The sequence below is a fragment of the Setaria italica genome, chromosome I, assembly GCF_000263155.2.
Source record: "Setaria italica strain Yugu1 chromosome I, Setaria_italica_v2.0, whole genome shotgun sequence".
Lineage (NCBI taxonomy): Eukaryota > Viridiplantae > Streptophyta > Magnoliopsida > Poales > Poaceae > Setaria > Setaria italica.
Window position 1 is genome coordinate 3,495,299 of NC_028450.1, and position 18,146 is coordinate 3,513,444.

The following is an 18,146-nucleotide window of genomic DNA, read 5'->3' on the forward strand; positions in this document are numbered from 1 at the left end:
CATTCCTACCCATGTAGTAGGCTTGTTTCTAGTATAAATAACATTTGTATCTAAACTTTGAAAAAACTTTGGTAATCGAATAAAACCCTTTTGTTCAGTTGTGTGCTAACAAATTCAGAGAGTGTTTCTCTACCTTTTGCTCGTATAATTTCCATGAAGGATTATAGAAGCGGCACTGTTATCGGCTCCCAATTGGCTCCTAATCTGTTTGACTAGGTTGTGTTGATTGGTTCTTTGTTTGCACCGTCACCCTCTACCCCTGCCACCCCACGCGGTTGTTTGATTCTAATTTACCACTCAAAAAGTCAGGCTGCCTTAGATCATTCGTAGCGTAAGGTTTTGTGGCGTAGGTTCCGTTGCCGTCGCCTCCGTTACTATACGTTGGAACCCCATCCGAGGTTAACTTTTCTTCCTATTTGGCGATTTTGCCCTTCGCCCCAATCAGTCAACGTTGTCCGTGAGGAATCGTGGTTCTGTTTCTCTGCGACAATGCAAGTTGGAGACTTGGAGCGGAGCAGAGGCGACGCTTGCCGGCGATGGCTAGTTCCGTCGTCGACGCCGCGTGTGCCACTACCGCCCGACGGCCCGACCTGCGGATAACGCCATCATCCTCCAGGCGTTCGTGTCAGCATACACTGATCCACGTCGAGCTTCTGCACGTCCTCGCCGTACGCTGTCAGGTGCCTCCGCCGGCGGCGGCGATGGCTGCGAACTTGGCTCGGAGCTGCGCCCTTCCTTCATCCCCCGTGACAGCCTGGACACGGTACCCTCCGCGGGGAGCGTGCCGGTCCTCATCCGCGCACAGCAAGGAGCGCAGCAGACGCAAAACACAAGACAAGGCAGAGGAACCATGGCCGGGCCATCGTGGCCATCGCAGAGCTACGCGAGGTAAGTAACAGGTACTTCGTGCTTGTTTATTTCCTGACGTGTTCTTAATGGAATATCCAGCCACCTGGACACATAGGATTAAAATCATGTTGAGCTATCCTGATTTTTGGATCTCTGCAGACTGCTGGTTCGAACATTGACAAGAAGATGGAGGCTGATCTCAAGGATAGCACAGAGCTTGAGCAGAGGATGAGATGAAGAGAACCTGAGAGCAAAAATGACATTTTTAATAATGGAGTAGGCATTGAGGTGCAACAAGGAGACAGTCTGACATTTCCAGTGGCAGAGTTCAATGTTTCGTATTCTCTTCACTTAAAATTGTAGATCTTTTTAGACCATGTTTAGTTACCCCCAAATTCCCAACTTTGTCACTATGCAAAAAGAAGATTCATCATCACATCAAACTTGCGGTACATGCATGAAATACTAAATGTAGATGAAATCAAAAACTAATTGCACGGTTTTGTTGTACTTTGCGAGACGAATCTTTTAAGCCTAATTAGTCAATGTTTGGACAATAATTCACAAATACAAACGGAATGCTACAATTGCGCATTTATGGCAAAATGCTAATTTTGCCACTCCCAAGTTGGAAACTGAACAATGCCTTAATTTTTCATGATAGGTATACATTATATTTAAATATATATTAAAATATAGGATCTATTTAGAAAAGTTAGAAATCGACACGACGTGAACGAAGCTGGCAGGTAATTGCCTCGGAACGCCAAGTCAAGTCACCGCCTTTTGTCTTCTCTCGGCCCCGACGGAAAATGCGCTGGCGAGTTAAAGCCGATGTGACCTTTCGGCGCGTCAGTGGGCGAGAGCATGCCGACGCGCAATCGTGACTGTCGGGGCATCCAAGGCGCCGCTCAAACAATACAGGGGGTCGAGGCAGAGGGTTTCTGGATACAGCTGAGCTGCCGACCTGTCACCGTAGGGTGTTGGGAAACACCTACTACCATCACATCGAATACTAATTAGAAGTATTAAACATAGACTATTTACAAAACTAATTGCACAGATGGAATCTAATTCGCGAGACAAATCTATTAAATCTAATTATTCCATGATTTGACAATGTGCTGTTACGTAAACATGTGTTAATCATGGATTAATTAGGCTCAATAGATTCGTCTCGCGAATTATTATAGGGGTTCTGCAATTAGTTTTATAATTAGCTTATGTTTAGTCCTTCTAATTAGTATCCGAACATCTGATATGACATTCTAAAATTTAGCACCTCCTATCAAACATCCCGTATTCTGACATTGTCCGCCAGCTGTCTCAATAGTAGAATAGTATGCAGCCATACGTTCTTTGTCGCGTCAATTGTTTCTTGTCTGGCCGGGCTAGACCGCTATGGGGGAAAAAATCAGAAAAATAAGCTTGTTTTAAAAGAAAAATCTAGACTTACTCCCTGAGCACCACCGCCAACCTAAACCCTTCCTCCTGGCACCTCCCTAGCCGCGTCGACGCTTGTTATCTTACCTCCCGGCTATGACACCACTCGCCATCGCACCTTCCTGACGTCATGTCGATCCCTTCTATACTTGTCGTCCGCTACCACTCGTCGTCTCTCTGTGTGCAGGTGCGCGCGCGCGCGAGAGCGAGAGAGGGAGGGAGGGAGCGAGAGAGCACGGCGAAAAAGAAAAGGGGAAGTTGCATCATGTGCGTGGTTATCTTGTAACGTGGGTGAAATCATCTAGGAGCTAACAAGTTAAAAGAAAGAAAGGTCAGTGATTTGAGCTAGCTCTGCGAATTGATTCATGATCGTCAACTCTCTGGCTGCTGCTAGCTAGGATGTTGGCTGCCGAAGTTGTGCAGACGTTGTGGCCGACTACTTCCATAATTTTTCCTCCAAGAGTACCTCTCGGTACATAGCGGCGTTGTTCTTTAAGCCATTATTAGGATTCGCGGCGGGTTAGAGTCCGAGCTGATCGATGGAGCTCGATTTGACTTATGAACCTTTGAATTTGCATCACCAGTTTCTCCGGTAGTCCACCTTTTTCTTCCTCTAGCGGCACCATTCTTTCTCATTCAACCACGCACCATGGACGTCAGGAAAAGGGGGTCGAAACCCCTATCCCGCTCTGCATGCTGCCGTGGTCTTGAGCGACTCCCAGCATCATACCAAAGCCGGCAAGCCGCCTTCGCTCCCCTCCCCGGCGCTAACTCGTTGGTGTGAGTTTCCCCTCCACCATCGAGCCTGTGACACCTTCACCGTCTCGTCGATCTGCCCACCAACTGCCTCCACAGTTGGACCGATCTTCCTTCCCAGCTTCCTCTATATATAGCACCGAAGCTCCCAATGGAAACAGATCTCATCGATGACGGAGAAGATGGGGCGGATCCTGCTAGAATTAAGGAGGGTGAAGATTTGGTACAAGGAAAATTCGGGTGAGGAGGAAATAAGATGCCCGGGCTGTGTAGGGTTCGATTCGACGCGCCTACCATTCAACTTTTGTACGCGCCTACCATTCGACGTGTCAGAATAATGCATGCAACAAGGTCTTGTTTAGTTGGCAAAGTTTGAAGGTGCCAAATTACTATTACAGCACTGTAGCACACTGTAGCGTTTCGTTTGTATTTGTGAATTATTGTCCAAATATTGACTAATTAGGCTTAAAAGATTCGTCTCGCAAAGTACAACAAAACTGTGCAATTAGTTTTTAATTTCGTCTACATTTAGTACTCTATGCATGTATCGTAAGTTTGATGTGATGAGAAATCTTCTTTTTGCATAGTATCAAAGTTGGAAGTTGGGGTTGAAGTGGTTGGCGTGTCATTTTCTTCGACCCTTCGCTGACTTGACCGGGCAGTGGCATGCCTATATAGGCTCTGGGCGCTTGGTATGGCATCTCCCCACCTCCTTTCTCCTCGCTCCCTTCCGAAGCCGACCTTCTTCCCAGAAGCCGTGTTTGACTTCTCTTCTAACAGCCGGAGGACAACCCGGCTCCCCCTTCCCATAAAGCTCCGGACGCCGAGGTGAGGACCTGATCTCTCTTCCTTTGGGCCTCGGGTATCTGCTGGCGGATCTTTTCTCTGGTGGATTGCATTAAATTTTAATCATACCTATACTTTTGTTTCCCTCTTTTCCTTGCCACTCAAATACTCTCTATGGTGATGCCATTGATCTGTGGGGGAGCAAGTAGCTGCGGCTCAACGACGCGCACCGTGGCGATCTCATCTTTCCACATCCATTCCCTGCTCACATCCTCAACCACCTCGTTTTTTTTTTTTGATGGAACAACCACCTCGCCCTTTCACAGCGCACCTTAGACGCACCAGCTAGCTCAGGACGCCCAGCTGCTTCTCTTCACTCGAGTTGCCCCTAAGGCTACCTCTGCACCGGCAGCAGATGGATGTTCTCCTTGCTTGCCGCAGTCCGTGGCAGTTCCTCTGCCCTCATAGCCTTATCACTATGGAAGTTAGGTAGGGAGGTGCGTGGGGGCGGCGACATTGGTGCTGGGGCGGAGATCTCCAAGAGCAGGGGTCACGGATGAAGGGAGGAAGAGGGATTTAGCAACCGTTCTGGATCTAACTGACGGTACAGATGACGAAAGTCACGGTGTGACTTTATTATTAGACTCAAAAGTATATATAAATTCGGTCCTAGAACACATCTGGCCACCTGCGGGAATCGTTCCTCTACGGGTTTCACCTCTACCTCCATCCCAAATTACTATTTATTTTGACTTTTCTAAATACATAAACTTTTACTGTATATCTGGACATTTTACTGTATATTTGGACATTTTGACATAATATATATCTAGAAAAAGTAATTTGGATATACATAATATATATCTAGAAAAAAGTAATTTGGGACGGAGGGAGTAGTAGGTAATTGAAGTGGAACAGGAGGATTTGGAGGAGAAATTAGTTTCATTTTAGACTCAATCCCATTGGTTCCAGTCCAATCCCTTTCTATCAAACAAGCTCTTAGTAGTGAAAGAATCCGGAAAGAATTGGACCGAAACCAAGGTTCAGATACGGTGTTCTAGTTCAACTTAGAGGCATGATGCTATCAAGCATGTCTTGTTGATTAGAGTGGCTAACGGCAACCTGGATGCATGTCTGGAGGTGCACACCTGATCCGCATCGGTGTTGTCTCTTGCCAATTTGGTCATAGCAGAGTCAACATGCTGCTGGCACATCTGGTTTGCGCCTCTGCGCAGACAAACGCTCACAGATTGCTGTTCACCCTTTAACCAGCACAGCACAGTTACCAATTTTACCTGGCTTCATTTCTGGATAGGTATTTAAGGCTTACAACTTAAGACTTGTGCCAAATCCTCTGCTTGCATGGCAGAGTTAAGCAGATCTTATCTAAAGCAACTGGTGCAGAGTCTACAGAAAACTTACAGTCATACTAGCGAGACGAACTCTTCACCGAAGATTGACTGTGTTTTATTTTTCAGAGAATGAACATGAGTTTCGAACTTTCTATCCATTATCCACCCATGTTACTAAGCTGAATAACAATTCTCAAAAGATTTTGCATTTCAGAGCATCACGCATCATACTCACCAAACCAATGTGTGTTTCAGATTTTGCTCAATATTGAAGAACCCCTTACCATCAGCTATCGAAACGAAGCATCTAGCTAGCTAGCTAGCACAACACAGCATCAATACCTAGTTATCACTCTAGGAATCCACATAAAAAGTTGGTATGGGATCAGAGCAGCTGAAGTATGCGGATGAAGCCCAGCAAAAGTATCATGCAAACCGACCAGCGCCAAAGGACCACAGAGGCCATGATATCCAATGGGTTACGATTGTTGGCTTCTTGTTCCTGAGTTTCAACTCGGGCATGGCGGTGTACCGGTCCAAGGGAGACTTGGGAGCCATCTTCTTCGTGGCCTTCTCCTATGTCGACCTTGTCTCACTCTTCTACTGCCTGCGTTGGTATGAGAGTACACCCCCGGAGTCACCCCGCCGTGAACACCTCAAGATGGCAGTGTGGCTCCTCACCACGATGCTCACCGCTGCCTTCTCATATAAGGTGGCGGCAATCATGCCATTCCCGGTGCAGGTGCTGGTGTGGAGCATGGCAGGCACGACAGTGCTTGGTGGCTTCTACGCCTTCTTCCTGCACCGGGAGGGAACCAAAGCATAACAAGGTATAACTCTTATTTATCTTTTGCTTCAGTTCTGGTGAAAAGGAATCTACCATGCACCTTTGTTTGAAACTAGAAATATTTCGAGTTCTTACTGTCTCCTGCAGATGAATTTTGATCCACCATAGGCATAGGGTCTGATGGTAACTGAGATTTGAGCCTGACTATGCAGTCTCTGTCAACTGAGGTGAATACCAAATTTAGGTGGTAATTACCACAACACTACAGTTTACAGGATAGGCATATGCAAAGCCCAGTGGACATGGATGGGAGGACTTACTAATCACCAGCGTCATTTTAATCCAAGAATATGGTGTAATTGCTGCGTGCATGACTTCATGATATTCCGAACACCCTCTGCAATAAGGAAGTTGGACAAATATACACTTGAACTATTGGCCTAAGACTTGCAAATCTGCAATTGATGGGCTTCATGGACTTACTAAGGAGCTCCAGTGTTCCTCTGAGCCAAGCCAGTGGCCTATGGCATTCTTTGATATGCTTGCTATCGGACATTTCCAAGCAGCGCTCCACTCCTTAGCAAAGGTAATAAAATACAAAATAGACAAGAGGCTCCAATCTTTGACAAAAAGGACAACCGGCCATACAGTAAATGTGGCGGGAAGCATATGAAAATATGGCCACCAAGATCTTACAAAGAATGATGCCAAAGTTTTTATACAGAATAAAGAGATACAAGGCCTTCAACTCATATGTGATAATGTAAAGTGCTGATGGTCCTCTCGGTAGCTCCCATACCATACCGGTGCAGTGCTTCTGTTAAAGCTAAGCTGGACTTGAAGGCTTTTAGCCAGGTATTTTAAAAGGAACCGGGAGCCATCTTAGATTTACTCTGGAATGCATCCAATGGCATTCTGACGAAAACTTTGCAAACAGAGAGAAATGAAAATGTGCCATGCAAAAATGAAATTTCCCAAGGACAATTGCCTGTACTGGGCAGATGCTGGAATCTTCCTTAGATAGTTCACTCGCCATATGCATGAGATCTGCCATGGTTAGGCTCAGGATGAGGCGGACCCAGATTTCAATTGACATTAAGGTGACAACTGACAAATGACATGAACAATTGATATTGTGATGGGCAGCAAGGTGTTCGGAATACAATTCGGTTCAGGCCCTGTTTGGAGCTCTGTAACTTCACGAGATTTCCACTTCTGCTGGAACTGTGAAATAATTATCATGGTTCCCGCGTTCCAAATGCGGCCTCACTGTGCATCCATTGTATGCACATATGATCATAAATTGCATTACTGCATGTGTCTCCACTTGCATATGGCCATTTGCTACCTGTGTCCCTTCTATCTAAATCGCATGCTTCTGATCAGCACTGCTATGTTCTAACTCCTAGTTTACCTGTACAGGATGATGGCCGCTTGCATGAGACGGAGAGACCATGCGCTACGACATGGACACCCTAGCATCCGCAAAAAAAAAAAGTAATAATGAGTGGAGAGGTTTTCATCATGCACAGCGTACGCAGAGATAGGCACTGCACTTCCACAGTCTCTGTAATATCAGTGTCAATTAGTTTCACTGCTTGCGCTTTTTTTCCTTTTTATTTGAGTTGTATGTGCAACTGTAGCTTGTGGTATTGGCACGTATTGCTATCGGAACAAGGTATAATACCTGTTCAATATTCAGAGATATCCATTTTGGAAGAATCTCCTCTGTTTGGCTGTTGCTCGTTGGAGCTGCCAGCCCGCCGGCGCCGACCCTATGCAGCCTGTTTCCCCGCCGGGTTTCCGGCCTCTTCTTCCCGCGGAGGAAGCCCTCCGCCCACGCGGTAAATTTTCACGGGCTAGTTAACTGGCACCTTTGGAAGTCTGCTAGGTGGGGGAGTCCGGCCCGTCTCAACCTAATTTTCCACGCGGAATAGCTCCCGGCCTCCAGGCATCGGGCGCCCGTCCCCATCCTTGTCTCACCCATCCCTCATCTCGCCCTCCGCTAGAAAGCCGCACGACCTCCTCCAAGATCTAGGTTCAGGTGCGCCTCTTTTGTTTCCGACCACCGGTCGGCAATGAAGGAGATAGCCACGGGCCAGTCTCTGGTGACGCAGCTGAGGGCCATCGTCCTTCCTGCGCTGCAGGCGTACCAACGCTGCGAGCTTGCTGCCCAGATGTTCCAGAACATTCTGGATTGCTCCAGCAAGGCCATAACTGAGCTGCAGTTTCACCATCAGTCTGATGCTCGAGCTGATGACGCACTGGTGGATGACAAGAAGAGGGTGAGGAGGATTTCTTCTGATGACTGCATCAATGAGGAGGGTGGTACTGCTAACCCCCATCATCAGCACAAGAGAAGGTATGCATCTATGTGATCTGATAAGTTCACTTGAACTGGTGAAAGTATAGATTCTTTTTAGAATATACTTCTTGATGATGCATGTAATTAGCTATTTCATTTATTCTTCCTTAAACAAATTTTAAGCAGGAAATCTGATGATTCGGTGTCACTCGAAACGCCTGTTCCACGCTATGATGGCCGCCAATGGAGAAAGTATGGGCAAAAGCACATCAACAAAGCGAAACATCCAAGGTACCTTTTGTTTGTCCTGAGTTTAGTTTTTTTATTGTTTTCCATTCAACACCTATGGTATACATACATTTCTATGTACTCAATTCCATTTCGTTCTGAGTGTTCTGACTTCTGAATATCTGTTTGTGTAAATGATAAAAAAGAAATATGCACAATTGTATTAACTTGGACTATGATTAATTTGGTTCTCCAGGAGCTACTACAGATGCACCTACAGGCAGGAACAAGGCTGCAAAGCAACAAAGACGGTGCAACAGAAAGATGACAGCACAGGTACTGATCATCCCGTGATGTACACAGTCGTCTACCACGGCCAACATACTTGCAAGGACAACAATGGCGTCGAATCAAGCACCGATGACTCTGAAACAATTACTCAAAGCAGCAGCGACAGCCGATCCAGCGTATCAACCACTTGTACAGATGCCTATGAACATCAGACATCCCTAGATAACGATAAGCCTCTTGACAAATCTGCAAACAGCATATCAAAAGCTTTCTGTTTGTTAATTTATCAATTTTCTCATGCCTTTCTTTTCCTAATATTTTGCCTTCCAAACAGCAGAGGGGAAATTATCCCATACAGGGATATCTCCCATGGAGGGGGAGGGGGATTTGATTGTCCAGGAAAATACCTGTGGAGGATTTTGCCTCCAGGGTTAATGTGCCTATGCTGCCAAATCAGCCCTAAAACTATAGGATGCATTCGAATGGGTCGAATGCAATACAATCTTAGTTGCCCCCTGTTTTTCTCTCCAAAGTACAATTCAGTACTCGATATAAAATTTGGTTTCTAGACACGCATATGGAAAAAAAAGGTCCATCATTACTTGCATTGCTGAAATCAGCTAAGAAAATGGTTCATTGCATAATTTTGGCCTCCCGAATGTCTCCACAATTTTGTTTCTGCATATCGTATCATGATGTTTTTTTTTTGATGTTGTTTTCCTGATGATATGTGCTCTCTCCATTTTCTTTTCGCTCGACAGAACCTCACTGGACAAACATAAGGGCAGGGGCAGGGCCGACACCGCCCGTCCTCGTCATCCTCTTCAGGAAGCAAGATGTGTGTTGTGGTCACTGGTCAGGTAGGACGCCCAACTCTGCACTGAACAGTGGAACGTTGAATCCCTCGCACATAAATAAATAAAATAAGAACAAAATAAAAATGACTGAGACGTTGCAACTTGCAAGACAAAACATAAAAAGAGAGAGAGACCACCACTACGCCAGTAAAACTTTGTGCCGGCAGCTAGAAGAGGTTTGTGCTGGCAGGTACCGCACCCGCCAGCAACCCTGAGCTAGCAGAAATGGCTATTTGTGCTGGTGGGCGCCGTGCCCACGCAGATGGTTCTGTGCTAGCGGACCTCTTAAGCCACCCGCCAGCACATATGGTTTTTGTGCTGGCAGGTGCTTATGCCGCCCACTAGCAAAGATATTTTTAGGAAAAAAAAGCAGCCGTCATCGTGGCTGGTGTGGGCGCGCCGACCCCACCTCCGCCGGCTGGGGCCATGGGAGGAATGAAAGGGATAAAGGGGAGAGAGAGGAAAAAGAGATATGAGGATAGGAGAGACTGAGAGCATGTAGATAAAAAGAAGAGAGGCAGTGCATTACGCTCGCTCGCGCTCACTGATTCGAATTTTCATTTCCCGCACCATATTTGCGCTGGCGGGCACAAATATGTGCTTGCGGGTGACATACACACCCGCCAGCAGAAATCCTTCTAAAATTTTTATTTTCTTTTTAAATTTGTTAAACCAAGTGAATGTGTTCAAAATTATTGAAACTCCTATAAAAGAATGTATATATTTATAGAATGTATATATGTAGTCTAATATATGTACAAATTATATTGAGATATATAGGATGATTTTTTTGGCAGGTTAGTTCACACATTGGAGAGTTTGAGTTGAGTCCTATGAAACATTATAAATAATGTAACCATTTGTTAACAATGTATAGTCCAATTTTTTTAAAACATGTTGAAATTTTTATATCAAGGTTGTGCACTCATAAAATGATTCTTTACCAATTTATATGATTTTTGGATCAAATTTGTATATTTTTAGAATTTGGTTTCACAAAAGTTTAAATAGAAATGATAAATATACCTAATATATTTTGTGAACCTTTCATTACTTTCATAATTTGAGGTAAAATAGAACATTTGTCCTTAACATCATTTTTCTGAAATTTTTTTATCTTATATCTGAAAGATTTAGTTCAAATCTCAATTAATATCAATAAGTATGCTTACAATCATTTAAATCTTATAAAATAGTAAATGACTTCTAAAATTTTTGAAACTCCTACACAATAACACATATGTCTTCTAATATATATAAAATATTATAATATTGTGACTAGTTAAATATGTTTTGTCTTTACGAACAATGAAAATTGAAAAAGCATTTGTGGTGGCTGGTGGCATAGCACAAATAAAGGTTATTTGTCCTGGCTGGCGCTTACACCACTCAACAGCAAAAATGCATCTGTGCTGGCGGATTTTAACGCACCGGTCCCGGGACCTTTTGTGCTGGCAGGTAGCAATTAGACCTGCCATCAATCAAAAATTAATGTATCAGCACAAAATAGGTTTTGGCGTAGTGCACCGGTTCATTGTTGTTAACACAATGCCGTGACACAGAAGATGCCATTATTTCCCATGACTGACTTTAGGGCAATGGCAGAAATGTCGTGAAACAGATTTAAGTACTCTACGTCAAGTCTCGTCACGTGGTGTCGGCACAATCGTCTCTTTACAACGCTCCTGCTCCTAGAGCCTAGCCCTAGAAGGCGTTGCTTGCGCATGCATGAACGATGACTCGCTCGAATCTCTCGATCTAAAAAATCTCCGGTACTTCATACACATTAATCAAGGTGACGTATAAATTAACGATCTCCTTCTTGATTTATCCGCAGTAGTTTTGAATATATACATGAATACATCGTTGCCATCATTATTTTATCATGGTGAGTTGGTGACGTTTCCTGACGAGGGTTCTCTTTTAATTCCTTTTTCCAAGGCGATAGAGTCCTTCACTCTGCAGCAAGAAAGGTGGTTGGTCGGTGGGATATATGGACAGCGAACTGTGCATTGGCAAGATAAAAATTCATAGCTGATGAAGCTTCGAAATTGTGGACCTCGAGTGAGATGCGCGTATGCACGAAGCAAAAGGACAGCATGATGACCAAAGTAGGGAGCTGCTTGCTTTTGATGCCTGACGGCACACCCAAGAAATGCAGCCTCTATCAGCTTTCGATAAACAACGTACGCTATCAATATGATATATGCGAAAGATTGTCTCCTTCTTTTTTCTTTTTCGAAATAAGATTGTCTTCATGTCCAGAGAGGATTTATAGCCCAGCCCAACAGTCAAAGCGTTGATGAAAAGGCATCTGGCCTTGGAACAAAATGCAACCATACACTGCCCATCGCAAGTTTCAAATTGTAAGTTGAGATCCATGATTTTTACTATGCACATGGATATATGTTGTGCTGGATACATAGTAAAATCTATATATTTAGAAAATCTAAAAAGATTTAGAATTTTGGGAAGGAGGGAGTAACTAATAAGTTATTCTGGCATTAGTCTACCCCACAAAGTTAACACTAGTACATTGGATGATCATTATTCCTTCAATCTGTGCCGGATCCGTCGTAAGCATCAATGATCTCATAATCTATCGGCTTAGTCTTTCTAATGTATATATAAGATGTGTATATAGCTTTTCATAATCATAAAATATACGTATGTACGTAAGCATCTGAGTGCATGACTTTGTTTGGAGAGAGTAAATTCATGTGACATGCAGACACAGACCGCTGAGACGTGATCAATAGCACAAATAGACACATAACCAGGTTTCTGTCATGTGGTTTTACATTTTCCATTTACCTGGGCCAGCTATATGGTACTTACAAGACTTTACATCTTTCCCAACAGTTTTTTACAAGTGCCCTACAGTGTAGTATCCATTAGTATTTCTCTCTTTCTTTATAATGACCAACAGTTTTCCAAGCATAGTTACTAATTTTCCCTATAATTTTAGCAAATTACTAACAACATAATTCCCTAATGCCCACATTTTTGTTATTAGTAAATCCATTTTATACTAAAACTGCTGACCACTTATATGAGAAAGAACTGTTGAGAAAATAACTAATCTTGTAGTGTGGCCTCCAATGTATGCATGTCCACAGAGGTGAAACTGGCACAATATGTCGAGCTCTAGAACCTGCTGCAACAAATCCGGCTCACTGATGATGGTGGTGATACAAATTCCTGGAAATTTACAGCAACAGGAAACTATACTCGACTAAATTAGCGTACCAGGCGCAATTTATCGGCCCTCACATAAATTTTATCCTAAGATCCGCCACATGATGGCAAACTGCTCCTTCTCGAAGACGGTCTGGCAAATGTGGATCAGCCGTGTGAACGCATCCACCATGATGGCAAACGCTTCCCAGTTCCGCAGGAAAGGAAAGCTCTCCTTCACAAAACGTAGGAAATAAAACATCCACGCTGAGCTCTAGTTTCGCGTAAACCCGAGGCAATCAAAGGGAAAGAAACAATCATCTCTGGTTAAAGAACGACGAGGACGAGAGAGAATCGAAGAAAAAAAGAAAACAGATCCTTGCAAGTCGCGAGCCGCGATGCTGCTGCAACTTGCCGCGGCCATGGAAACCTCGTGCAGCTTGCCGCCGGCCGCCACCACCGGAACCGCCGCATCTGCTCCTGTTATTTTCTGTCTTGAGGAAGGTAACGACGTGCACAAGCAATGGAGACGAGTGGACCAGAGAGGGCCATATACATCTGTGGGCCACCGGTTTTGGGGCTGTGGGCCGTGGCTTACAAATGAAGTAAATGGTGCTTATTGTTTTAAAAAAGAAATAAATAGTGTTTAATTAGTTCAAATGATGATTATTATTTCCATATTTGAATGTTCCATTGTTCTTTAATTCCTATGTTCTAAACACCCTCTTTGAAGTTTTTCATGTATTTTCCAATCCTCTGTTTTACGACTTATTGCATTCCGTGTGTTTCCTACTCTTCCTCTGTTTTTCGAATCCTTTATTCCAAATAGAGCCTAAATCAATGATGCTCGTTTGACAACGTTGCTCTTTACAGGTTTGGAGCTTAACTCATCTTCACTGCATCAGGATTTTTCCTTTCCTTCTTTTCTTTATTTCAGTACATCCTTAGTTTATTTCCAATTTGCGAACGGGTCTCAGTTGAGTTGGTTTGATGGCTTTAGTTGAGTTGGTCTGATGGCTTTAGAGGTCCTGAGTTCGATTCCACATGGAGCAAATTTCAGGTTGAGGTCCCTCTTCTGTCACCGTAACCAAACCAAAGCACAAGTTAAGGCTCAGATCAGGTTAGGTGGTAGCCTACTTTGGGTAGTTGCAGTGATCACTGCAAGGATTACATCCTCCTATGTAAGAGTAGGACAAATGTTTGGAAGTTATCTCGACCTGTGGGAGGTCTTCTCTCAAAAAAACTCGGGGGTTCTCTTATCCACTGGTCGTGTTTATTTCTAATTTGCCCAAGGGGGCCTCGTGTACATATACTCTAATGAAACTGCATAGCACTTCTCAGGTTGCTCGAAAAAATTTTAGGGGGATGGCCTATAGCTAGAGACGCGCGATGAAGAAGGGGAATTGAGCATGGGTCTTCCGTCCTTTGCATGCCTTCCATGACTGACTGGATTCTGAAACGATGGTGATGCACTCATATCTGATCTGTAGCCTGGAGCTTGAGGTATTTGTTTGATCGATCTGCTTATCAGTAAAACTGGAGCATCAAGCTGGCCATCGCCTTTTTCTCTTTTAACATTAGCTAGCAGTATTTCATACCGTCTCTAATTTTAAAAAAATATTATTATAGTTTTCCGGCAGAGTGGCTTCGAACGGAGGAACTCACCACGGTCCACGTACGCTCACGATCACAGGCAGACATGCATCCACGCGGTTTGAGCTTTGAGTGGCCTGCAGGCTGCAGCCTTGCTAAAGCGGCGGTCATGGTCATGGTCACGGTCACGTGAACTTCTCGAGAACTCTCCCCTAGCTGCCGTGGCCCGTGGGGGCAATAAATCAGCGCACGAGTCCGCACGGGCGACGGAGGCTCTGCCTCTAGCACTCGTGCTGCGCAGCTCGTCGTGTGCAAGGAGTTGGTGCTGTAGTAAAGGAGGTGCATGGATGCTAGGGCTAGTTTAGTCCCGTCATATTGGATGTTTGGTCACTAATTAGAAGTATTAAATGTAGTCTAATGATAAAACTAATTGCATAAACGAGGGCTAATTCGCGAGACGAATCTATTAAGCTAATTGCTAATTATGGATTAATTAGGTTTAATACATTCGTTTCGCGAATTAACCCTCGTTTATGCAATTGGCTACTCTTAATTAGTGTGCAAACATCGGATGTGACAGGGACTAAAGTTTAGTAAGAGTATCCAAACATCCCCTAAGAGAGGAAGAGAATGAATTTGGCAAACTAAAACTAAAAAAATCTTAGCTTATAACCTCAACTACTTCCATCAAAATACAAGATGGATCATGCTATTTAGATACTATTTAGATATCTATAGTTGATCTTGTGAAACTTTCCATCACAAAGAGTTTTGTAACCTAAAAACAATCCTAACAAGATACTACATACTCTAGAAAATAAACATTCAAGTTGCAAGTGAGAAATACGAAAATGTAAAGATGTGAGTTAGGAAGGATGCAAACTCGCATGACGATTTATCCTGTGGTATCGATAGCCATACCTTAGTCCACGTTGGAGCTCCACCAAGGATACGCTCCCGGTCACCAAGTCTCTCTCGGTCAAGATCTTAGTCTCGCCACAAAGGCTCTCACCAAGTCGGGTGAGAGGCTTGTCACAAAGTCAAGGCTCACTGCTCCTTCTCTTCCGGTCACCTTGACACCGTCTCCACTACGAAGCTTCTCCACGAAGGAGGAGGTCTTCTCATCCCTCACACACACGTTCGTCGTCGCCTCTCCACAAGTTGGAGGGTCGAAGATTTGCTGGTGAGCCACCAAAGCTCCAAGATATCGACGTACCAAGCTTACAATGGTGGTTCACTCCTTGAACCAATCACAAAGTAGCAACACCTTGCACTCACTCTCTCTAGGCATATCCTAGCACTAATCACTCTTTAAGCTTGTACTAAGCCTTGGATTATCACTTTTACACTTTTGGTGGTGTGGATGTGTTCTTGATGAGTTTTTGTCTTGGACTTGTATACACACTAGTAACTATAAATGGGCGAGCAGAGGGGTGTAAATACCTCAAAGAGATGTTGCTCCAATGACTAATAAAAATTGTGAGCATCAGATGACCCAATTGTTAGTTTGGGTAGGCATTAGATCATCCGGTGACCTCCTGCTGACGCATATGGCCGTTGGACCCTTGTCCAAAATTGCTCCGACGCTTCGTCCGATGGTTCACGGATCATCTGTTGCTAAGGAGTTAGTAAATATGCTTAGTCCGACAGCCACTTCAACATAGGTGTCGGATCATCGGATGCTTCAATCTTCCATGCATTAGCTTCAGCGGTTCATCCGGAAAAAAAGTAGGTTATCGTCCCGTTCATATATAGCTGCTACTATAATTATCGGATCCGATGCTGCCGATACCCATCGGATCATCCGGTGCCATAGAATTATTCATTCAACGGTCGATCTCGTCAGTGGTCGGGGGACATTACTGCTGGAGGCTGCGGAGCGAACAGGCCGACCGCCCTGCTGACATCCATGCATGCGCGCTCGATGAAGTAGCCGCCCATGCAGTAATGTCGTCAAAGCTGCTCCACGGCGCCCGACTCTAGAAGCTCAAAGTTTGCTACGTCCACGGTTCATCACTGCTTACGCTAGTTTGACTATTTTGGTTACTTATTTTTAGTTTGATATTTGTGGCAATATTTCTTTACTAAGGAGACCGAGTTGTGGTACCAAGAGCGTGTCATAAACATACCAACTTATCTAAACAAACCTATTGAACCTAAATTAATTTAAGTACTAGTATATACTTCACATGCATACAAATATAAGAAATTATAAGTATGTTTAGAGAGGAGTATTATATTAGCATCTACTGTATCAAAGAAATGAACTATTAAAAAATAGATCTAATGAGGCATATTCATTATTGTAAACATTGTTACTATTTTGTATAAACTTGATCAAACTTGAAATAATTTAATTTAGGATAAACTTACAATCTTTTATTTGTTAATAAAAATAATAACTCCGTTTCTTTAAAGATACTAATATAATTTTATAACTATTGCCAATGAAAGTGATGACCCCACTATTTGCTTCCTATGGCTCCAAAAGTAATGACATAGATGTACTAATTAAAAAAATAGTATTCCACCTGTTCTAAAATACAAGAGGAATATCTTAGAACATTAGAGTTATTAGCAAAAGATATATATATATATATATATATATATATATATATATATATATCCTGAGTTATACGTGAGATGTTGTGTTGATTGTTTGAGGGAAGTTATGGATAATAAGGAACCTAATTGAACTAATCCACCAATCAAACAAACTAATCATGCCAACTTCGAAAAGAATTAAATGAGCAATAGTTTAAATGTGTCTATAATATCTTATATTTGATGATAGATTTTAAATACATTGATGCTTTATATTTCAGGACATGGAGTATGAAACTATTATTGTGGTATGCACAAATAAAAACGGAGCTCCGGCAGGACAGTCCAAGTTTGCTTTCCAATCTTTTTACACAGCCTGGAGCCCTCCACCCCTAGCCAGTAGCCAGAGAGAATAGAGAATCCAAACATTTCAGTCTCAAACACTCTCGCCGTCGCCGGACAACAAGGGCGAATTTCTTTGCCAAAGCGCGTGTGCCTCAGGAAACGGGTGCTCCACCGCCATCGCATCGGCAGCCGGTTGCACACCGCCGCATCCCCTTGAGGTAAGATTTCTGGGCGCACTGCGCACACACCTGTGTTCTCCTTTTATGATAGTTCCACACACTTGTTCTTCTTCTTCTTTCCTTTCTTGTTTCTTTGAAGAATATTGCTCAAAACATGTGCACGCAAGACATAAACATTCAGATCCATCCGAGCTTAGTGCAAGCTGCTAGGAGGGGTTTAGGATGCTAACACACCCTGTATTCGAACGAAATCTCAACCCATGTATAAAATCCAAAGCCTCAGGTATTTCGTTGTTACGCGCGATGCAAATAACCACAAAGTTTATGGCGTGCATGTTGCATATGTAAATACGAGTATATAATACTAACAGACTAGGGCGACGGAAATGGATCGCTGAGATCCCTCCCTCGATCTGTTCTTTGTATCAGTGTTCCACAGGCAAGCAAACAAACTGTTCATGGTCAAGCTAGATCCGGTCCGCCATTCGCGCTCTTGGCGCGCCGGGCTTCACGCAACCCCTTTCATCGCGGCAATGTATTCTGTCGTCGTCTTGGGCTCCACCACTGCATTTCACAGCGTCCTCGCGCCTCTGTTTTTGAACAACTACGTCTGGCAGCGGTGTTGTGCTGCTATCTTCCTGTACTATCTCTTGC

The 18,146-nt window shown here is 43.8% G+C and overlaps 1 protein-coding gene and 1 long non-coding RNA gene across 10 annotated transcripts; both read left to right on the forward strand.

The window, feature by feature from the left end:
- Positions 1-351: 351 nt before the first annotated feature.
- Positions 352-1,301, forward strand: LOC111255829. Its single transcript, XR_002675893.1, has 2 exons — positions 352-888; positions 1,009-1,301. It is a non-coding gene; the product is annotated as an uncharacterized LOC111255829 (long non-coding RNA).
- Positions 1,302-2,347: 1,046 nt separating this feature from the next.
- On the forward strand, positions 2,348-14,090 carry LOC101772048 (probable WRKY transcription factor 70). Of its 9 annotated transcripts, none has more exons than XM_022826675.1 (9): positions 2,353-2,623; positions 3,636-3,876; positions 7,396-8,335; positions 8,462-8,569; positions 8,763-8,842; positions 9,559-9,657; positions 11,260-11,449; positions 11,596-12,020; positions 13,705-14,090. In XM_022826675.1, the coding sequence occupies exons 3-7, from the start codon at positions 8,052-8,054 to the stop codon at positions 11,268-11,270; spliced, it is 582 nt and encodes a 193-aa protein (XP_022682410.1). In that variant the 5' UTR covers positions 2,353-2,623; positions 3,636-3,876; positions 7,396-8,051; the 3' UTR covers positions 11,271-11,449; positions 11,596-12,020; positions 13,705-14,090. The 9 variants fall into 9 exon arrangements, with proteins under 9 accessions (XP_022682398.1, XP_022682399.1, XP_022682396.1 ...); XM_022826672.1 differs by lacking the exons at positions 11,260-11,449; positions 13,705-14,090 and adding an exon at positions 12,774-13,623 and having other exon boundaries at positions 11,596-11,840; positions 11,920-12,020; XM_022826663.1 differs by lacking the exon at positions 11,260-11,449 and having other exon boundaries at positions 2,348-2,623; positions 8,763-9,657; positions 11,596-11,840; positions 11,920-12,020.
- Positions 14,091-18,146: the final 4,056 nt, after the last annotated feature.